Genomic DNA, 22,500 nt, shown 5'->3' with positions numbered 1-22,500 from the left:
AGTCTAATGACGCCATAGTGAAAATGTCCTGTTATGCGAACGTACTTGCAATTTTGTCATCAGTTTTTGAATTTGTTCAAGAACGAAACCGTTTTGTCAACAAACTTCTTGAATTTGTGCCCTAGAGCTCACAGAGCTTTGTTTGGCTAAATCATGTTTCATATCGTTGATACATCTGAGTAAAAGAATTTAAGCTTATATTGATAAGTTGATATTAAAGTGTTTATGTCAGTGTACGCTAAATATAGGAGATTTAAAAAATTGTCAATTGTGCAGAAATTTTTATCCATCGTAGACAAAAGCTTCCCCAAAAACCACCCATTAAAGGAGATCTTCAGCAGACACACTAAAACTCAGCTACTCATGCATGCCAAACATGAAAACCATAACAAACATATATTCTCAAATCTAGCAACGACCCCAAACCAAAATCATGACCCGTGCTGCAACTGCAGGAAAAGACAAAATGCCCACTTGATGGTAAATGCCTCCAAGCGAACGTGGTCTACCAAACGACGGTAACGACAGTAACAATAACAGAATCGTACGTGGAACTGGCATTAAACTTTAAAGAACGATACCGAAACTAGAACACATTCTTCCGAAACGCCAACCGACGAAATGTAACGGAACTATCTGAACATATATGCACCCTGAAGGACGCAAAAAAAAAAACATTTCGCATTAAATGGAAAGTACTCAAAAAGTGCAAACCCTATAATAACACTAACAAGAAATGTAACCTTTGTCTCCACGAAAAGTTTATTTTAATCCGTGTAGAAGAGATCTTTGTATCCTGAACAAACGCAATGAATTGCCAAGTTCATGCCCCCACAGAAATGGATATGTACTCAAAACCTCTCGAATAACGTAAAGTAACCGTTTGTATCATAGCACGTGAATTGTATCACGCCACGTGAATTAGTATATTATCGCCCAGCAAACGCTTGTTTTAAATCACCAGTTCGAATGATTTCACAAATCCATGCCCTCATATAAATAGATATGTACCAAAAACCTCTTCTATAACGTAGCGTAACGTAACGTAACCGTTTGTATTATGGCACGTGAATTCTATGATATCACGGCTCGTGGAATTGTACTTTATCGTCTAGCAGCTGCTTGTTTTACTGATCGCCAGTTTTTGATTACTTTATATAGCCAGCTTTTGAATCTTTACCGGGCATTCGTTGACGTTGCGTGATGAGTGTGGTCAGGTCCTGACTATACGAAACAGAGCTGTAGCATTAAAACGATGAATCACTTCTGAAGCCTGAACTATACTGAGTGTATATCTCTATATCTATCGATTTTGGGGAGTTGGCGATGCTGGAAGTTATCACTGCTAAAAGATCGTAGGCTAACGCACCACGCAGTCAAATATGGCGCGAGTATATGCTGATAACAGGTTCTTGTTTTTATGATTTTACTTTATATTAATTTTTTTAACCTGTTATTTTCTTACCGTTACTCGCTTTCCCCCCCTCGTTATTGCGTTACGCCTACAACTCAAGCGAGGAAAATTTGATTGACATTAGAATCAGCTTAGCGTCGAGTTCTATTATGGTAATATTGTGCAGCAGCGAGACATGAGAGGGTTAAAACTAGTAAGCTGTACTTGTTTTGCAGTAATTTACAATTGAAGACAGATAGACAGGAGGCAACGGCAGCTAGATACCGATTAGATCTATTTCTGACACGACGAAATGTACAACGGGCGTGCAGCGCTGTCGTGTTCGATGAATTTATTTCCCTGTAATTTCTTCAATGCAATCTTTCCCAAAAAAGTTTTCTGGAAGAAAGGGGAAAGATTCTGCAGAGATATTTCTATCCAGTGAATATTGATGAACATTGCAGTTGAAATTTGATTCGGCAATGAAAGCAAACTTTCCCGATGTATGCAAATTTTGCTCCAGCAACTGTTGTCGGCCCAACCTACTGCTGCCTAGCAACGTTCTCTTTGTCTGACGTCATTCATACTTTGCTTTTCACTGTTGCTAGGCAACAATGCGGACATCTTCAAGGATATATGTAAATATATTTTTCGCTCGAATTCGTGCGGCTTAGCTCCGCTCGGCCCGACAAATTTATTAACCTCGCTTCGCGAGGAATAAACTCATTGTGTATTTTATACTGAAGTAGCCTATGCAAGGCTTGATGGAAGATATGACTGAGGAATGAAACATCAAGTGTCCTCCAATTCATGGTATTATCGGAATTTGAACGACAAACATATTTTCAATCTGTGTATAATCTGTTCAATATTGCCCTGCAATTAAAATTCGTTGCCGCCACCCTCCAATGCCCTTACACGTCAATGAAGGCAACTCAAAACTATACTAACAGGTCCCTCCTTGCAGGAAGACTAGATTAGATACAGAAATATTGAAATACTGCGACATGTAGATTCAACCCAGACTTAGCTTACCGGTAGCTTTATTGTCCTTTTTGACTTTTCCAATGGGCTTATCCTTTCCTTTCTCTTGTGCCAGCATCACCGCTAGCACAATTATAATAATCACCAGCGCCACAAACACGAAGACTGCCATCAAAGCTTTAACTCTACTCACGAAGAATCCTCGTGCTCCTGGCATCTCTCGAACTGTGTACTCTTTTTCCTCTTTCAGCATGTTGAAAGCACAATTAATCTAGTTTTTGACCTGCACGCAAAGAACGAGTGAAACTAAATATTAATCTTGTACCCTGATCTCAGTCGGTTCGGGAATGTCGAAATGTTAACAAAATATAATAACACACCGCGCTGTCAACGTCGCGCGATCAATTTGATGTGCGTGACCTCACGTAACATCATGGTAGCAGCTCAGTCTCATTCGTTCCCTCCTTTTTAGTTGATTCTCCCTTACAAAAGGAATGATTTAACAATTTTTGTATATTAAGGGCTTAAGTATCAGTTAAAGTATTTTTTATCTTACTCCATTTCATTAACACATTATATTTTTCTCTTTTTGTCAATAATTTAACTGCCCTATAATGTATTATGTAGAGATGAATAAAGATACAGATATATTGGGTCCTGGTATGCTTTGGTGAAATCTGAAACAAGGTCCGGAAAAAGTATTTCAATAAATCCTTCGTTTTACACGGGTATTTAGGGCGAGTTTAACGTTAGGTAGACCTTGAATTTACTGCCAGATCGCATAGCAGTGACTGATACAGAACGATTATTCAAGCTTTTCTAAAAAAAATTCCAGTCCTGGTCTTCCATTTTTAGTTGTTTTAAAAATCTTCTGAAGTTCCAAACAATTACTAAATGAGCGCATACTTCTCTTGGCTAAAGAACAGTACTCAGTAAAACTCTAAGCATTTCTTCGCACTTAACTAAATTGACATGAATTACTGGTAACACTCACGTTTATTATTTTCACTCAAGGCCTGACCCGTCCCCAGTCGTCTCTCATGGTCGAGAGGGGAAGCGCTAGAGTCCAGGGGTGCTAACCATTTACATGGAAAACCTGGAAATTCCAGTTGGGAAATCAAATGGTACGCATCATTCCATATGGAGTACTTCTGAAATTATGGGCTTCTGATCAAAGTGATGCATTTTTATTGCTCGTTTTGGTATTCACAGCTGATGTTCATACATGTTGCATGTTATCCATCTTCTGTTAAGACAAGCTAAATCATTTCGTATTTATGCCGAAAATTTCCTTCCGGGTGGTTTGCGCAAATGGTAAGCACCCTAGTCTCCTCTCGACCGTACGATATCATAAGAGACGACTGGCGATGAGCCAGACTCTAGGCTAACCTTGAACTGAACACGACAAATCAAATAAATGAAGCATTACTCAGGACGAAATTTTGAAATAAATGAAACTAAACTGATCTCCACCGAGGTCGAAGATTTTTTCTTTTCCTTGCGAGGTCTCTCATTTCCTTACTAGCATATAACACTCAATAGGATTTCATACGTTCACTTAGCACTTGAACATAAATTCAGTTACAGAGTTAATTCTCTGATCCATCATTTGTGTCCTTAGTGCTAGCGGCAAAACATTCATTTGAACCTTTCACATAAAACTGAATTAGGACTGTGAAAAGTGTACAGTTTAACTTTTTTCTTTAACGAGAGAGCCGATGCAAAATCATAAACAAATCATGCCTGGTTAACTGGGGGATACTGAAAGGTAAATGTTTGCTTCTAATTTCCAGCTCGTGAAATTAAGCAGTATAGTGTGTGCACTCTTTCCCGGCCTTGTTTCGGGACTGCGCAAAGACCATCTTGGCGAAAAGCAAATCACACGTCCTCAAATCATTCAATAGCAAACATTGCAGGAACCTAATGCTATTTAGAAATAAGGTATACATGAAAGTATATCAATGTTTAAAGGGACAGTATCACGCTATTTTTAGTAACACATTGAAAGTCGGAAAGACGCTATTCCGGTTGATAGCAGCCAAGATATAATGACAAAATTCCATTAACAGACTATTAGAATGCAAAGAAACTATCCACGGATATTTTTGTCGGCAGATGACCAAGATAGAGAGGGGTTCAAATTTGAAAGCGTCTGGCGAACGTTTTCAAATTTCGCTGTTCAGTAACGCACTAAAAATCGCCGGTTGTACTATATTTTGGTTCAACCTTTCGTCTTAGAATCACTATTAATATTTCTTTAAATTAGCGATTGAGAAATTAATTAACAAAGTGTTCAAAGTTTAGTGAATTTTAGCCAAAAATCATGATATCTCCCATGATACTGCCCTTTTAAAAAAGAAAGCGATCATTTTTCAACTACTTCCCTAATAGCTGTCATCGCCAATAACGAGACAGCTATGAATAAGATGCGGGAGAGTATCATCCAACGTACCAAGCGCACATTACTGATGGCAACCTCAAACTTCCTGGCTAAGCAAGTCTTGCAATAATTACTTGCAATATGCATTTGATTTTGCAAACTACAGCAGTTACGAGTACACATAACAAGTAATGTTTGACTAAGGAGTTGTAAAGTCTTTGATTGTTAAGACTATACTGTTAGTACATCGCATGCTGTATATTCATGAATTTAATTTACCTTCATGAATCTCGTGAATCACCTTCATGCATTTGTGCCATTGTCACCGTCAGCGCCATCTTTTTCTTCTTCTGAGGAATATTTTATCACTCAGCGGCCATGTTGAGTCTCAGGAGAGTAAAAGCTTTGTTTTCGTACGGCAAGCCTCGCCCAGACGCGAATTCAGTGCGAAAGGTCTATTGGGCTGCACGTGATTTCCATAGTGTCCAAAGAGAAGATCCCGACTGCACAACTGCTCTTGACATATCCAACAACTGAAAGTTGTCAACTGGATAGCATCATGTTCAACAGAGCTAACACAGCAAGAAAACAGTTGATGGTACTCTCTTGAGAGCAGCGGTTTGATCTTTCCTTCTCAAGGTCGTCACTCTCTTGCGCTATTTTTTTATAATTTGTTAAATATCCCGGTCGGCCGATTACGCCTGCGTAGCAGGCGTCTTCGGTAAGAGAGAGCGAGAAAAAGCCTCCTATGTTCTCGTTCCCCTTCACGATTACACTTGTTGCACAGGCTAGGTCGGCTAAAAACCTTGTCACTTTCCTCGCACTGATGCGGAGGTTTCCATTCAAAGTGGCACTGATCAAATTGCAAGCTACATGGAAGAAGTTACAGTTGCACAATACCTACATTTGTAAGGTCTAAATCCAGTGTGCTTTATTTCGTATCGCTTACAATCAGATGAAGAGCTAAAGCACTTGTCACAACTGAATGTCTGCATTTATTGGTACTGGTAAATATATTTTTATACCGCACATATCACATAGTCTCAAAGCGATTTACAAGTCTTCAGTGCGAGATTGAACGTCAGCATGTAAAGGCGCCCCTAGCAGCCGCTATCAGTCCATATTTTGATCTCACCCACTCACCCAACCCACGCATGAATGTGAAAGACAGATAAAATCAGAAAAAAGCATCATGTTCAACGGAGTGAGGGCATTTATAAGGTTTTACCCGTGTGCGTTGATGCCGCTTAAAATTTCCTCGATGAGTGAAGGATTGAAATCACAAAACTCGCGTTTATGTTTTTGCTCCTTTGTTTTAAAATTAGCTGAGATGACGAAACACTTCTCACAATTAATCCTTATAACTGCAAACAACTATTTGTGGCACAACATTTTTTTATATACCATACACTGTGCCATGAATTTTTTTTACCTCTCCTGTCACTGTCTGACACCAAGCAACCAATCTGAGTCTAGTAAAAAATAATTTATTGTAAAGAAAGCTTCGCTACTCCATTAGATTAGTTACTACACGAACTATGTTAAGGGATATTAAAAAGAATTGAAGCTAACAACAAATCGTATAAAAATCCAGGCTTGCTTACTACGTTGCATTGTCTAAGAAGAAAAAATCCACAACTACTACAACCTTATTGTAAGGCAGTGAACATATAAATGTCATATTGTAGGAATGTCCTCATTATCGCTTTGCCCTTCTGACGAACAGGGCTGCATATGATTATCATAATGCTCCAACAGAAGCCTCTGACCACTCAGCTTCTCTTGGCAAATCCAACAGCTCAATGTGTTCAACTCGTTTGCTTTGCGGTCAACAGAGGCAGATGACAGTTGAGGCTTCTTTCCTTGGTGAGAGGATTGACCCTTGACTTTGTGAGTTCGTTCATGTCTTCTACAACCGACTAAATTGATAAAACGTTTGTCACAATACTTGCACTTGTGAGCTTTTGTTCCAGTGTGCCTTTGCTCGTGTTGCTTGCGTTCAGCTATCGTTTTGAAACACTTCTCGCAGTGCCGGCACTTATGAATATTTTTTAACGTATGCCTTCGTTCATGCTGTCTAATATCATCTGAAGCTGTAAAGCACTTTCCACAATGCCTGCATTTATAAGGTTTCAACGCACTGTGCCTTTCTTCATGTTTCTTACAGGTATTTGAGCGGCTGAAGCGCTTATCACAATGGTTGCACTTGTAAGGTTTTACACCTACGTGGTGTAGTTCATGCAACTTCTTTTCCGCTGGTCGTATGAAGCACTTATCACAATACTGGCATTTGTGAGGTTTTAATCCTGTGTGCGTTGCTTCATTGTTTTTACATTCTGCTGATGTCCTGAAGCATTTGTCACAATGCTTGCATTGACAAGGCTTCAGCCCTGTATGTGTTAATTCGTGTCGCTTGCGATTCCCTCGCTGACGAAAGTACGCATCGCAATACTTGCACTTGTAAGGCTTTTCTCCCGTGTGTGTGCGTTCATGACTCTTGAGATGAGTTGACGAGTTAAAGCACTTGTCACAATGCTTGCACTTGTGCGGTCTCTCCCCAGTGTGCATTAATTCATGCCGTCTGCAATTTGCTAGTTGGCTGAAGTATTTATCACAGTGCTTGCATTTATACGGCTTTTCCCCTGTGTGCACCCGTTTATGCTTTTTGCAGCCGGAAGAAGTGGCGAAACACTTGTTACAATGCCTACACTTGTGAGGTTTCGTACCCGTGTGTATTCGCTCATGCAGTTTACTTTCGTATGAAGTGAAGAAGCACAAGTCACAAGAATTACACTCGTGAAGTTTTGCTCCTGTATGTCTTTGTTCATGTTTCTTGCAATCAGACATTGAGGCAAAGCCCTTGCCACAATGCTTGCACTTATGAGGTTTGCTTCCTAAGTGCCTTTGTTCATGCCTCTTGCATTCACTCAAAGTAATGAAGTGCATATCACAATACTTGCACTTTTGCTTTTTCACTCCTTTGTGTCTCAGTTCGTGTCGCTTACATTCTTCTGAAGTTTTAAAGCACTTACCGCAATGCTCGCATTTGTTAAGTTCTTTGCTGTGTGCCTTAGTTCATGTCGCTTACATTTAGCCGAAGTAATAAAACCGCTTGCCACAGAGCTTGCATTTATGAGGCTTCTCTCCTGTGTGAGTCTGTTCGTGTCGCTTACAATGAGATGAATGGTTAAAGCCCCTATTACAATACTTGCACGTATACTGTTTCTCCCCGGTATGGTTTTGCTCATGTTGCTTGTAGTTTGAAGATGTTATAAAGCTCTTGTCACAGTACTTGCATTTGAAAGGTTTCTCCCCTCGGTGAATCCTCTCGTGTATCTTAAGATTTCCTAACTGCGCGAATGCCTTGTCACACTCCTTGCATTTAAAAGGTTTCTCACCTGTGTGTGTTCTCTCATGTATTCTAAGAACAGATGAACTAGAGAACAGCTTGCCACAATAAGTGCACTTTTGAGACTTGGATACAGTCTGCGCCCCTCTGCCCAAGCTGAGTGTTCTCCTCCCATTCGCGGACATGGGGAAATATTTGACTGCCAGTAGCACAGCTATCAGAAAAGACTGTTGTGCATGTATTCCTATACGAAAAGCAGAAAGGTTCACATCAACTCCTTTTTTTTATTGAAAACAAACCATTACGTGCTTACTTTTTCTAATATTATAATAAATTAAAATTATGATTGAATGATTGATGATTCAGTACAAAACTAAAGCTTTTTAACCTTAGTAACTAGTAGCCCTTTTTTTTTCGGGTTTAACGTAAAAAATTGTTATCGCAACATAGCTGATAGCAATAACCTTTTTAACAGAAAGTGTTTTCCTGCACTCCTTCCATAATATGGAATTTCCAGAATGAAAGGCACAACTGAACAACTTCAGTCTTCAGTGAGCATGGATGAAAGGCTGCATGCACAGACAGACATAGACAGAGATTTATGTTTTATATTATATCGCCTACGAATTAAAAAAGGTTCGTATGGGACATTTATAACAGTTTTTATGCAAAGATAAAGGCCAGAAGAAATTGAAGGGACATATAAGGCCTCTCTTGATTATTATGCGCAGTGTACGACGTATGCCGGAATGCGTATAAAATTAGCCACTTTGGGCGCAAAGAGTAAAATGTGATGTTCTGTTAGGTTTGACTCCTGCAGGAAAAACTCAGATTTTCTTTTTTTCTGAGTACACCTGTGTCACTGACTCTAATACAATAGATCTTTCATTTATTCACCAGTGAAAACATACACGTAACATCACATTTCTTTTACAGGAAAAGATATTCTTTCGTTTTTATTGCACTCTTTTCAAATTTCCTTTATTTAATTAATTAATTAATTAATTAATTACAACATTACTACAATAAGTATGGTTTCTTGTCATTGACATTGCAATTGCATCAGAGAGAAACTTTACTACACTGATGCAAGGGTGAGACAATTGCCAATAATAATACATTTATACCAAAATGAAATAAGGCAGAGAACAGTTGCCCAGATCGCATATCTTTGAGTGATACTGTAACCGTGAAGAGCTTATCTGTAAGCAATACTGTGGCAGTGAAATAAGAATTTTAACAATTATCATTTGTAAAGTTTTTGAAGTCAAAGGTTCATTTTTTGGTGATATGAACTACTATCACATATTTTATCTTGATCTGTTGAGCAAGCCTGTCAAAACAATGCGTGGTTCTGCCACCTTCCATTTCAGATTCAAATTCAAACTTTTGAGGGATTTTTTTTAAGAGACGTGGGCTATAACAAACCAGTCAACTACCCAATGCTATGAAATAGATGATATATGTACATGATAAAAATCGTTGGAAAAACAATTTCTGAGCGCCCAAGCAGGAATTAAACCCACGATCTTCTGGCTACTACACCTGTAGTGGACATGGGATAGCAATTATTATTAGCGGAGCTTGGCTGGGGTTCTGGAGCCTCAGTTATCCTTTGGGTTTTTGGCGATTTCTTAGCTGTCAGTCAATTTTATGGGCTCATATTCTCAATGTTATCAAGTGTGTTTAGACGAGTGCACAACTCAAAAAGTGACCCTTTCGATGGCTAATTTCATGAGTTCAAGCTGCTCATATCTTGACCTAGCTAATTTGTTTAACACGCAAACAGGCATTAGATTGGGTGGACTTCACTTTTTTTGCAAATACAGTGCGTAATAATATTCTTCAAATTTGCTCAATGAAAGTGCATTTTAAAGCATATCAATTTCTTGATTCAAGTGTTGTCCTGTAAGTCCTGACCCAATGGTTGAGTGTCAATCCTTTACAACAAGAAAAGAAAGTTAGAATTTGTCATAAATTTAAAGTGGTACTGCATAATTTATTAAGCTTTGCATCACGTCGCAGTTCTCTAAACCTTGCTTGGGTATCTCTGAATTTCATTACACATACTGTAGCATCTAAAAGACACACAATGGCCTATCCATGCATTTCTATTTAAATTTTCCGTATGTGTGAGTATTAAATAAATGTCAACACACAAAACTGCATGGAACACAAGGATTCACACTTGAATTTACACTGCCTTGGCACCCTAAGTGGTTGTGTGTTTTCTAGCTATTTTGCCATCATCCCCTATGCACATAATTGTATGCAAAAATGGCAAATATTGTGAATAAGATCTAGCTAGCTACTGAAACTGCACGTTGTTAGGATTTTAATGGCAATGTGTGGCAAAGGCTCAACGGAATAAATGTGATGGTATATTTTTAAGTCTGGGAAATAAAATAATGAGAATTGTTGGAGACTTTGTGCATGGCACTTTTTTTTTTTCTAATAAGCCTAGACATTACCGGTACATCAAGAGACAATGAACCTTTTAGTTACAGACATTGATTGACATGTTTTGGTTATTACCTAGCAACGACCATTCATATTGACTAATGTACCAGTATAAAAACAAGCATTTATTTCCATGTTTTCTGAGTACCTATAAGCATGCCTGTTGTAAAAGTGAATGTGAGAGAGGTGACTAAAAGCGAGTATAAATCCAAACAATTCTACTGATTGGGCTAAGTTAGATCGGTGAAACCCTAGTGGATGGGGCTAAGTTCGCAAAAAAGAATGATGTATTAATCAGTCAGTGACACAGGGATATACCGTATCTATCCAATTAACTGCCCTGGGTGCTTATTTAATTTTGGGCCCATGAGGGTGGATACTTATTTGAGGGTGGGCACTTATTATTTTCCAAACATTTTCCGCAAGCAAGGACATTTATAGAGAATAACAAAACAAGAGATAACAAGTTTATTTCGCTTCAGCAAGACAAAACAATGTGCAAAAGCTAACATGGACAAGTCATAAACAATATAAAAGTTCATTGACTACTATACCTGCCAACTCTCACGCATTATGCGTGTGTCTCACGCCTGGGGACTAGAGACATCGATCTCACGCATCAAGGACAATTTCTCACGCCTGACTCACAAATACGGACAAGTTGTTCTAAAAGAAGTGTTCTAAAAGAAGTGTTATTTCTTTGCTCTTTATAACAATCGCAAAAGCTTTCAAATGTCTACAATCCGTTTGAATCATAAGTGTTCAAAGGTCGTCGGAATATCGTCGTTTATTTTCGGCAACGTTCGGAAGTCTTCGTAAAACCGTCGGCAATCTTCGGAAGTGACTCGGACATTTTCGGAAATCCCGGTCGTGACGAGACAAAAATCTCACGCGTTTGACTCATAAAAAGTTGGCAGGTATAGACTACCATATCTAAAACCAATTTTGGAACACAAATGATGCTGACCTTTCACTCCATGCTAGGTTAGTACAGAAATTTTTTTGTTGTTGTTGTCGAAAAGGTGGTGGGGCAGGCGCTTATTAAGTTTTTGGGCTTTCAGCGTGGACGCTTATTCAAGGGTGGGCAGCTTATTTACTTTTTGGGCCTTCAGGGTCGGTGCTTATTAACTTTTTGGGTTTTCAGGGTGGGCACTTCGACAAGGTGCTGGTGGGTGCTAATATTTGAAGGTGGCGGTTAATCAAATCAATACAGTAATGAGAAAACAGAAATCCCAGTTCTCACTACACATTTCAAACCTAGGACCTTCCGATTACTAGTGCGGATGCTCTACACCAACGTTCAGATTTTTTTCAAGAGGTGGAATATCCCAGCCTTCTTTATAACCTGACAGTAAGCATTTACTGTTTTTGTAAATAAGAGAACTGCTACTAAAGAAAATGGATAAATAATTTTACATGTACTGATGATGTCATGACTTATACTACTAAAATATTGAAATGTTGAAAAATCAATAACTTGCACCTTGGTGATTTGAAGCTATTGGCACTGTTTTAAATTTTCACATGTGTATGTCATTTGAGTGTTAAGCCTTTTTCTGTTCTCATCATGTGACTTGTCTCATAATATATACATGTATGTGACCCATGAATCTTGAAAACCTTTTTAAGAACAAAAAAGATTGTCCAAAAAACTTCTCTGTGGAAGTTAGGGTTTCCAATTAGATACAACGATTATAAAGAACTTTCCATGTACAAGTACTAACAATAATGTGGTTTAGTTTGAGGTGTTTAAAGGGACAGTATCATGCTATTTTTAGTAACACATTAAAAATCGGAAAGATGCTGTTCGGTTGATAGCAGCCAAGATATAATGACAAAATTCCATTAAAAGACTATCAGAATGCAAAGAAACTATCCAGGGATATTTTCGCCAGCAGATGACCAAGATAAAGAGGGGTTCAAATTTCGCTGTTGTAACGCACTAAAAATCGCCCGTTGTACTATATTTTGGTTCAACCCTTCGTCTTAGAATCACTATTAATATTTCTTTCAATTCGCGATTGAGAAATTAATTAACACTGTATTCAAAGTTTAAATTTAGTGAATTTTGGCCAAAAATCATGAAATCTCCCATGATACTGCCCCTTTAAAATAAAAGTCAAAAGAATACAGGTCACCCAATCAAAATGTGACTTTGTATAGCGTTTAAACATTCAACAATAATTTTACCTCAAAAAACCTACAATCCTGAATGTTTTTAAACATCTGTGCTTTAAGAGTTATTTTTATTATAATTTTTTTGCACATATTAGAAATGGAAATGGCATGCCTAAGCCAGGGCCCTATTTATTAGTAATTTAAATAGTAAAGTTGAATAATTACAGTGCTTATTAGATTGTCTGTGTGGCAGGCAATGGAAAATATATAGAATGTAAGAAACAGAGGGACTTGTGGGGAAGACAGAGGGCGGAAGGAGCTCCTGTCTCCCTCCCCCTTGCATCCTGCTGCTTCTTGCATGCTTTAGGCCACTTTGAGGTTGAGCAGGGGAATGGACTGAGTTACAAATTTTATTCAGTTTATAAATTGACACCACCAAACACTGTATGAAAGAACTACTTTACGATTACTCGTTTGGCCAAGTCTGGTGCTGTTTAGTTGAATAACAACCAAGTTATGGACCTTGAAACGTGGTTCCAAATCCACACAAACATCTCTAATTTTGAGACAGCGTCCCAATCTTATCGACCTGGTAAAGACAATAAGACAAATTGTATCAAAAATTGTTACTGATCATTGGAATGTATCCATGTATTAGCAAAACATCTGCACCACTGGAAATCACGTAGTGAACTTGCATTAATCTAGACAAAGAAAGTTAGCCAGCAAAAATGCCTCTGAGCTTAGATTATTTCAACAGCACATTATAAAACACTGAGCTAATTGAAATGTTTCTACACAGGCAGACCACCCTCTGTTTGTGTCATGTAATTACTGTTTGGACAGGATCGGTTGAAATTTTTACTGAGTAGAGATATTTAAAGTCGCCTTTTACCTTATATGTTGAAATAAAGTTTCAAGGAAATGTTGATTGAGTCACGTGTGGTGTTTGTTTGCCATTCCGAGCCATAGAAACCTTTCTCTGGCAAGTTTACTGTTCAACAGTGTTGCCGGCCGAAGACCAGTACTAGAGAGAGGGAGACAAGGCAGGCCGGCGACCGCTATGGGTCGCTACTTCAAACCAGAATTGTCGCAAAATTTGAAAAATTCTTGCCTTTTTTTTTCCACCTCCGATTAACTGCATATTTTGCCATTTTGTGGCTGAGTTTGGGCTACATTTGTCAAATTTCCTCCAAGAAGGCCCGGGGCTCAAGTCCACCAGGTAGGTTTCAAACTATGATCTGTAGCAAAGCCAGTGACCAAAGGAATTCTAAGCATGCGGTCCACTTTAAATCAGCCCATTAACGCTTCATGACCGTTGCGCTTCAAATACCCAACCCAAGCGTTGATTAGTTGGCTGATTTAAAATGGACTGCATGTCTGGCTAACATGACACCAGAAATAACCTACATTCAACAGCAAATTTTGAAATTTGTTTTTTCCCGCAAACTATTTTTAGTAGCAGTTCACGGCTAGCTGGTTCGCTATACAGACAAATGTATGGAAAGTTCAAAACACGACTGGATGCTTTCTGGCACAGCTACATCCCTCCAATTTTTTTTCTTAAATCCTTTTCCAAGTGCCAAAAGTTTCCCATTTATGAATTTTTCAGAAGCGATGTTTTATGAAAATTCTTTGACATCGGATTTCCATACAAACACTGTTATTTCAAGCGTGATATAAAGGCCTATGGTGACCAAAACAGGGTAAGGGAAAAGAAAGCCCGCTAGCTGTTCTACAGTCAGTACAGTTACGAGTTTGATTTTGGTTCATGGAGTAAAGAACGAGTTATATTCATGTATAGCGTGCTTGTTTCGGTTCATGGATTAAAGAACGAGGTATATTCGTGTGTAGCGTGACGAGCGTGACGACTGCGGGACTGCGGGAGTAGAGTTTACGCAACAGGACGGCTGATGTGGTGGGATGGCAAATTGTCCTTGTGTGACCAACGTGACGTCCAAGTATTAACGACTCTAGATTTTAACATTCTTACCACTCGTGGTCTTCACGTTGTAGCAGATGGGAGAACAGCAGTTTTAGTCGAAAATCGCCTAAAAATGTGAAGGCACTAAGATATCATGTTGGTCACACAACGCTAATTCACCGTCCCCTTCCGTCAGCCGTCCTGTTGCATAAGCTCACTACACAGGCTGACCACCCTCTGTTTGTGTGGTGTAATGACTGTTTGCAACTTGGGACTTTATATTCTCGTGACACGATCGGTTGAAACTTTTAATTTACTGAGTAGCGATTATTTAAAGTCGCCTTTTAACCTTTAGTTAAATTATGTTGAAATAAAGTTTCAAGGAAATGTTGATTGAGTCATGCGTGGTGTTTTTTTTTTTGCCATTCCGAGCCGTAGAAACCCTTCTTTGGCGCGTTTACTGTTCAACAGTGTTGCCGGCCGAAGGCCGGTACTAGAGAAAGGGAGACAAGGGAGGCAACTAACCGCCGGCGACCGCCATGGGTCGTTACTTCAAACCGGGATTGTCGCAAAATTTGAAAAATTCTTGCAGTTTTTTCAATGGCATCCGATTAACTATATATTTCACCATGTCGTAGCCGTGTTTGGGCTTCATTCGTCGAGTTTCCTCCGAGTAAAGCTGAGCTAAAGTCTTTCAAACTATGATCTGTAGCAAAGTCATGGACAAAAGGAATTGTATGCATGCAGTCTATTTTAAATCAGCCAATCAACGCCCCGTGCCCGGCAGGGTTGGGTATTTGAAGCGCAACGGTCGCGAAGTGTTGATTGGCTGATTTAAAATAGACTGCATGCGAGAACATAAAGTCTCAAGTTGCAAACAGTCATTACACCACACAAACAGAGGGTGGTCTGCCTGTGCTCACTATTAAAGAACACGACTGCGGGAGCAGTGTTTTAAGTTAGGTATTTGGTGGGACGGGTATTCTGCAATCTAGCCGAAGCTCCAAAAATATGTCAAATACACTTACCTTCAATGTGAAGAGGTAGATAGATGGCAAAAGTACACAATCCAACCCAAACACCTTGATTTATGAAAACCGGCATATGGTAAAACATGGACTGGAGTGGAGTGGACTGGATTAGTAAAACATGGACTGGATTAGTAAAAGGTGGATTGGTAAAAGGTGGATTAGTAAAAGGTGGATTAGTAAAAGGTGGATTGGTAAAAGGTGGATTAGTAAAAGGTGGATTAGTAAAAGGTGGATTGGTAAAACAATAAATGAAACAAACTTTATTTTGTTTGCAGATCCTTTTCGTTCTCTTTTTATCTTGATTATCCATACAGTGATCCGATCAAACAATGTCAATGGTATACATTCCAAATAATTCATTCTTTACTTTTACTATTAATTCACTTCAACATTAACTGTAACGAAATCATAATAAGCAATAATTCCCTAGTTTTCTTTATATTGTATCAGAACGTAAATGTAATATTTCCGCATTAGTTCAACGACAACAACAACAACAACAAAAAAAGAAACGCTGTTTTAACACTGTTGAATCAACAAAAGTTTTACAATAATGTCCAAACGTTCGGCCTAGTAACGAAACAACAGCAACAATAAATGTAAATGTGACGCTGGTCACCTCGCTAAACCTAATACAAGATGATGAAAAACCTAATACATCATGATGCCCCCCTGATTCGACAGGTGATCTAAAAAACCGTTATACTCTTCAGCTTAGTAGCTGTGAACTAAAGTTAGCGCGATTTTTTTTGCATCAATTTTTTTTAAGATCGTAATCGTAACCTCTTGCAGGCGCAAAAAAAAAACCTGTGATAGAAACACTTTTAACAAACGTTGTTCATTACTTGCTTAATATTTACATATATATCTCGATAACGACTATGATCCAATCTAATAAACCGCGCGCGTTAGTTTCCGTCAGACTAAACCTCGCCTATGTTTTTTCTTATTCTATGACGGAGACGCTAAAATTTACACCAAACTGCTTACTCAATGTAATGATGTCATAGGAAATGTAAACGTGACGCCGGTTACTTCGCCAAACCTAATTTTCTCAAGTGTAGAATTTGTTTGATATACTAATCGTTCTAGTGCGACTAATAGTTATGTTTGTGACGCTCCCCTTATTTTTCTACACATAATTGAAAATTAAATAAAACAAACCCGTTACACTCTTCAGCTAAAGAATGAAAAAAGACGGTACCTACATGCAAAATTTCGCGATTTTTGTTGAAACATCTTTTTTTTTTCAGCAATAGTTACCTATACTACTAATAGTTACCGTGCCGGGATGTTTAATTTAGAAAAAAAAAAACTAAATAGAAACGCCAAGTCTGGTGAAAGCCATAGCCTTGTGCTCTGGAAGAAGAAATGGCACGAGGTCGGACGGCGCGTGGACACTTTTTTCTCAACGCCAAGGGGACCGAAGTCGAAGCACGAATGCTCCATCATGATTGCGTGGGGCTCCTGGCAAAACTTTAAAAAACAGGAGATGTTTCGGTGGCCTTTCACGCTATGCAATATAGCAGCTTCTTTTTCGAAACGTCGTTTAGCATCTGCCGCTTCCCCTTTGAGTTTCTTGATGACAACACAATGCTCCTCGTCGGTGCATTTCGCTGATTTCGCCAAATAAACAGATCCAAATGCGCCACTCCCTATCTCTTCCTTTATGCATATTGTATTCCATCTAAACTCTGGCAAAGAAAACTGCCGTCTTCGCTTTTTAATAGAAAGAGATGGAAGCTTGAAAGCCGAAATCTCGATCACGAGCGCGCCGTGAAGCTTTCGCAGCAAAATTTAAATTATGCCAAATTAAATTGGTCAAAGGTCAAAACATTCATTCCAGCCGTACTATTTATGGATGCATGTATCAGTGGTTTTCACTGTCACGCCATCAAAAAATAAATTCGAAACCATTTCATGAAAAAAGCTGATAAATTCAAATGTTATAAAATGGTAATAAATAAACAACATCTCCCAGTCTCAGTTCTGTTGTTTCGTTACTAGGCCGAACGTTTGGACATTATTGTAAAACTTTTGTTGATTCAACAGTGTTAAAACAGCGTTTCTTTTTTTGTTGTTGTTGTTGTTGTCGTTGAACTAATGCGGAAATATTACATTTACGTTCTGATACAATATAAAGAAAACTAGGGAATTATTGCTTATTATGATTTCGTTACAGTTAATGTTGAAGTGAATTAATAGTAAAAGTAAAGAATGAATTATTTGGAATGTATACCATTGACATTGTTTGATCGGATCACTGTATGGATAATCAAGATAAAAAGAGAACGAAAAGGATCTGCAAACAAAATAAAGTTTATTGTTTCATTTATTGTTTTACCAATCCACCTTTTACCAATCCACCTTTTACTAATCCACCTTTTACCAATCCACCTTTTACCAATCCATCTTTTACTAATCCACCTTTTACTAATCCACCTTTTACCAATCCACCTTTTACTAATCCACCTTTTACTAATCCAGTCCATGTTTTACTAATCCAGTCCACTCCACTCCAGTCAATATTTTACCATATGCCATGAAAACCAACTGATTGCACTGGACGCTTGCCGGTTCACTTGCCGTTGAATTGCATCACGTGACATTTTGTCAATGAATTCAGGCCATGTGGTCAGCGCAAAGTCACGAAAATCCTATTTGAAGCAAGCTACAGCCAGCTCACCGTCCCCCTTCAGCCCCCTATTTTTCTGTGGGATTATTGTCGAGACTGGTACGCTTCGATGGAGCTATCGCTCTTTTTTTCTCTTTTGTTTTTGGTTCAGTAAAAGCGAACGCGATCTGGGGAGAGTGTCTGAACTACCGGGCCAGAGTGGGGAGGACCGCGGGAGGACCCCACCCCCGCTCCCCTCGGTAGTTCAGACACTCTCCCCAGATTGCGCTCGCTTTAACAAACCAAGATGGCGGCAGCTTCATTGAAGCGTAGCAGTCTCGACAATCCTGCGGAAAAATAGGCGGACTGTGAACAGTTTACCAGCTTCGTTTTCTTTTACCTAATTCAGTGCACCTAAAAACACAGGGAAAACGGGATACTTCGCAGCACAGCGCACTTTCTCCAAAAACCGGCCCGTCAGGACTGTCTGACAAACCGTTTAAACGCCCGCATTGATTGTTGCTGATCGAGAGCCTATTCCTGCAGGAAAAATTCAAAGTGAGCCGGAGTAAGTGAATATTCTTTTTTATATTTCTCCTATCTTTCATCCAAATCCTGGTTAAGCTTCTAAATAAGCCTAACTATCTGACCTTGAGTCCCTAGTATTCAGTAGTCTTCAAACGTTACTAGTGTTTTTGATTAGCTACATGTAGAATATCAGGGCGTAGCATGTCGATCGATATCGATCATCGAAAACGTAGTCGATAAGTCGATAATAGTCGATATTTGTCGATAATTGTCAATCGACAAGTTTAATTTGTCGATAAAAGTCGATAATCACAAGATTTTAAACTGACTACGATTGTTATCGACAGAAATTGGCATATGGGCCAATTTTCAATCGGCTGCGAAATTAACCAAGCCGATAATCCGATATGGCTTGAATGGCAATTTAGAGAAGTGTAAACAGCATTACAGGAAACAGCTCTACAGTAAATCAGTATGGCAATAAAGTTTAATAAAAACTGAGCAACCAAGTGGTTTGTTATAAATGCTGTTGTTACTCAAGGTAGAATAGGATGTTTTCCTTGAGAAATGGTTGACATTATTTCATTCAGCCATACTAAGGGACCGTTCATTTTTTATGAGCATGGGGGGGCTGGTGGGATTTAGGGGGGGGCCACGAGAAAAAAAATGGCACTAAAGGGGGGGGCTACCAAAAAAAAATGAGTGAAAGAGGGGGGGGTCACCAGAAATAATTTGCTAGTAGGGGAAATTGAAAGTGGCTCAACACAGAAACAGATGAAGAAATTGAATATTATTTCAATTTTATTTAATGCGATTTTCCTAACCACTTTTAATTTGTTTTACATACTGAGGTCGAAATCTGCATTTTATATTAACAACAACTGAGGAAATGAAGCATATCTGTTGGAAAAGCAATAATGAATATAAACTGAGGTAGACACCTATGTTTGTACAAGTTCAAATTAATATAAAAACGTATCAGTCTCACTATTGAATCATCCTTGGGGGAGTAGTTTTCTACAAAGTGGTTGTACTCTGAACTATATCAATAGATTGTTTAATGTTCTTTTTAATAGTACTCACTTTTATAAAGACTGTTGATTAGTAAATTATTTGAACCCAGGAGTATCAGTAGACTCAGTAGTATGCCTAGTGTGAACATCCAGATTAGTTTTAATAATAGAACTGTTGTTGGTGACTTCAGTTGACGGTAAATCTGAGCCGTAAGCCATCTTCAGAAAAGCTTGTAACTGTCATTTTTAATAGCAGTACTATAATATCCAGGCGCGTAGGAGGGGGGGTTCGAGGGGTTCGAACGAACCCCCTTTACAGATCAGTAATGGCAGAAGAAAAAGCACTTAATGAGGAGGTTGAACAATTACATGAGGTGTACCATGCGAGAGAGTAGAATGTCTGCCCTGGTTCTAATGCATATCAAATATGATATGCCTGTCAATTTTGACGAGATTGTCAATTTGTTCGAAGGCCTACACCCGAGAATGATGCAGTTTACCAGCTTGGTGTATGACTATCAGTAGATCGAATAGCTATCAGAACTCGACAGGGCGCGGAATGTACATTGAACTTTCTTGTTTAAGTTGAAACAATTATGCCGTAGGAATGATGTATATAGCTCAAAAAGCTGCTGTAAAACAAATTTGTGATTTGCCTAAAATGGGTCTCAAAATGCAGGAAATGAGGTTTCTGGGAACCTAGGTTTTCAAAAATTTCCGGGGGAGCATGCCCCCGGACCCCCCTAGTAAGCAAGATTTGGGGCTCAACGAACACCCCTATCTAACCCTTACCTACGCGACTGATATCTGTGCGTCCGCTGTTTTTTTCTGTTTAATATGACTCGTAATCGTTGATTGGTATGCTTCGATCCGTATTTTGTTAGTCAGATCTGTACGTGTATTAATTGTTTCTACTCGAAGGGGAGTAATTTCACGTTAACCATTTGCTTGATTAATTTTTATAGTTTCTTTGAGAATCTAAATGGAAATTTAGGGTTTGTCGTTGCCGTAAACGTGTTGCTATCTATAAAACGTTTTTTTAAACAAGAGAAATCTTTACCTAAGTAGAGAACGGTTACTTGTTAATAGTACTGTAAAGAAATCACAGTAACAATTACGTTTATCTTTGATATAAACAGTACATAAGCGTTTTGTTAAAGTTAGGAGTATGATTTGTTTCTGGTTGGGCGGGAGGGGGGGGGGGGGTCATCAGAAAAAAATAGTTCTGCTGGGGGGGGGGCCATGTGGAAAAAAATTGCATGCTAGGGGGGGGTCATACAGTTTCGTAGTGGCAATTAACCAAATCCCACCAGCCCCCCCCTGCTCATAAAAAATGAACGGTCCCTAAACAGTTTGATCATGCCGGATTTCGTTCCCTGTAATATAACCCGAACTGATGTTCCCTGAGCCACGTTTTTCTAAAAACAACGGACATTTGAGAGTTGTTTGGAGATTTGATGTGAATAGAGTTGTTTTGCTGCTCCTCATTTTTGTTTGAGATAATTTTCTAATACAGTGTACTGAATCTGGCTTTAATGAAGTCTTGTTATGGCAGATCGGCTCCCGTTTCGTTAGTCCACATTGGACTGAAGTCTTATCTCCCGCCATACATCTCTTTCATATTCAGATACTTGTCAATTAAAATTGATCAAATCGAATTTTAACATTGAAATCGAGCAAAATCGATAATCACAAGAAATCTTGTGATCAATTTTTTTCAGTTTCCAATATTTATTGATTGATTAGTATTGAATCCGATCAACAACGATTGATGCCTATTGACTTTTGAAATAATTGACATGTTACGTCCTGAGAATATATAGATGCAGTCTCCAAAATCCAAGTTCTCTTGGACATCATTCTGCGTAAACTACAGTCAACTCTCTCATGGCGACCACTTCTTGTATGAGCGACCGCTTCTTAGTTAAGGTGATTCCATCGAATTGCATTGCGCATCCTTGCTGCGCATAATTTTTCGCGTCATTTAGCGCGCGCACGAGTGCACGCTCAACATTATGGAATTTCCTTGAGGTTAAGCTCGGCAGGAAAATAAATGGTCCTTTTCTTCTAAACGAGCACGGTGACCCCCATTTTTTGATGCATCAATTTAAATGTCAAACGGTTGACCACTATATTTCGCGATTTAAAGAAAAGTTTAATACTCTACTTTGAGATATTTTTATTTGAATGCTTTAAAAAGCGCGTATTTGGGTAGTGCTGCCTACGTGCACACGCAGCAAAATCTTTAATTTCTTTCATAATCTTAATTCCAGTTCAATGAAAATAGTTTGTTGTGTAAGATTAAAGTAAATTTTGTTGAACTGCTTCGGTATTTTAATGCAAGAAATTAATTTTTTCTAGAAATGATAGTTCCCTTTTCTGATTACTAGCGTTCCCAATATAAACTTTGTGGGTCATCTATTTACTATAATAGCCATCCAGGCTGCACAAAAACGAGCACGGTGACCCCCATTTTTTATTGCATTTTTGTCATGCTTATAACATAGTCATGAACTGGACCAAGTCTTAGACAATTTTAAATACTCCTTCTTTTTCAGCGGAATCATCTTAAATACTGTTTCAAGAGCTCTCTCATAAGCTACCACCACTCAAATTTCTTAAGGGACCGCGACCAATTTTTAGGCCAGAAATTTGACATATTCTTTTGTTTTCTTATTTATTTATTTATTTATTTATTTAAAAATA

The 22,500-nt window shown here is 38.6% G+C and overlaps 3 protein-coding genes across 4 annotated transcripts in view; 1 reads left to right on the top strand and 2 right to left on the bottom strand.

The window, feature by feature from the left end:
• The window catches only part of LOC146455824 (L-amino-acid oxidase-like), a 10,404-nt gene extending 7,691 nt beyond the window's left edge, over positions 1–2,713 (bottom strand). Inside the window, exon 1 of the mRNA XM_085093791.1 lies at positions 2,429–2,713. Within this exon, the coding sequence (XP_084949917.1) occupies positions 2,429–2,630 (202 nt within the window). The 5' untranslated portion in view covers positions 2,631–2,713. The remainder of the gene's footprint in view (positions 1–2,428) is intronic.
• A 3,721-nt stretch (positions 2,714–6,434) lies between these two features.
• Positions 6,435–8,291, bottom strand: LOC146455823 (uncharacterized). The gene is made up of 2 exons (XM_085093836.1): positions 7,882–8,291; positions 6,435–7,818 (listed from the first exon to the last, which is right to left on the bottom strand). The coding sequence occupies exons 1-2, from the start codon at positions 8,289–8,291 to the stop codon at positions 6,435–6,437; spliced, it is 1,794 nt and encodes a 597-aa protein (XP_084949962.1).
• Positions 8,292–18,546: 10,255 nt separating this feature from the next.
• Positions 18,547–22,500, top strand: part of LOC146455822 (uncharacterized) — a 9,772-nt gene continuing 5,818 nt past the window's right edge. The window contains exon 1 of one of the 2 annotated variants that reach the window (XM_085093799.1): positions 18,547–18,811. The gene's annotated coding sequence lies outside the window, so the exon portion shown is untranslated. Of the gene's footprint in view, positions 18,822–22,500 lie in introns of both variants that reach the window. The other variant, XM_085093798.1, reaches the window with a different exon arrangement.

This window comes from Pavona decussata, unplaced genomic scaffold, assembly GCF_977016875.1.
Source record: "Pavona decussata unplaced genomic scaffold, jaPavDecu1.1 SCAFFOLD_269, whole genome shotgun sequence".
Classification (NCBI taxonomy): domain Eukaryota; kingdom Metazoa; phylum Cnidaria; class Anthozoa; order Scleractinia; family Agariciidae; genus Pavona; species Pavona decussata.
The sequence above is the reverse complement of the archived record's forward strand: the minus strand, read 5'-3'. Positions and strand labels throughout refer to the sequence as shown.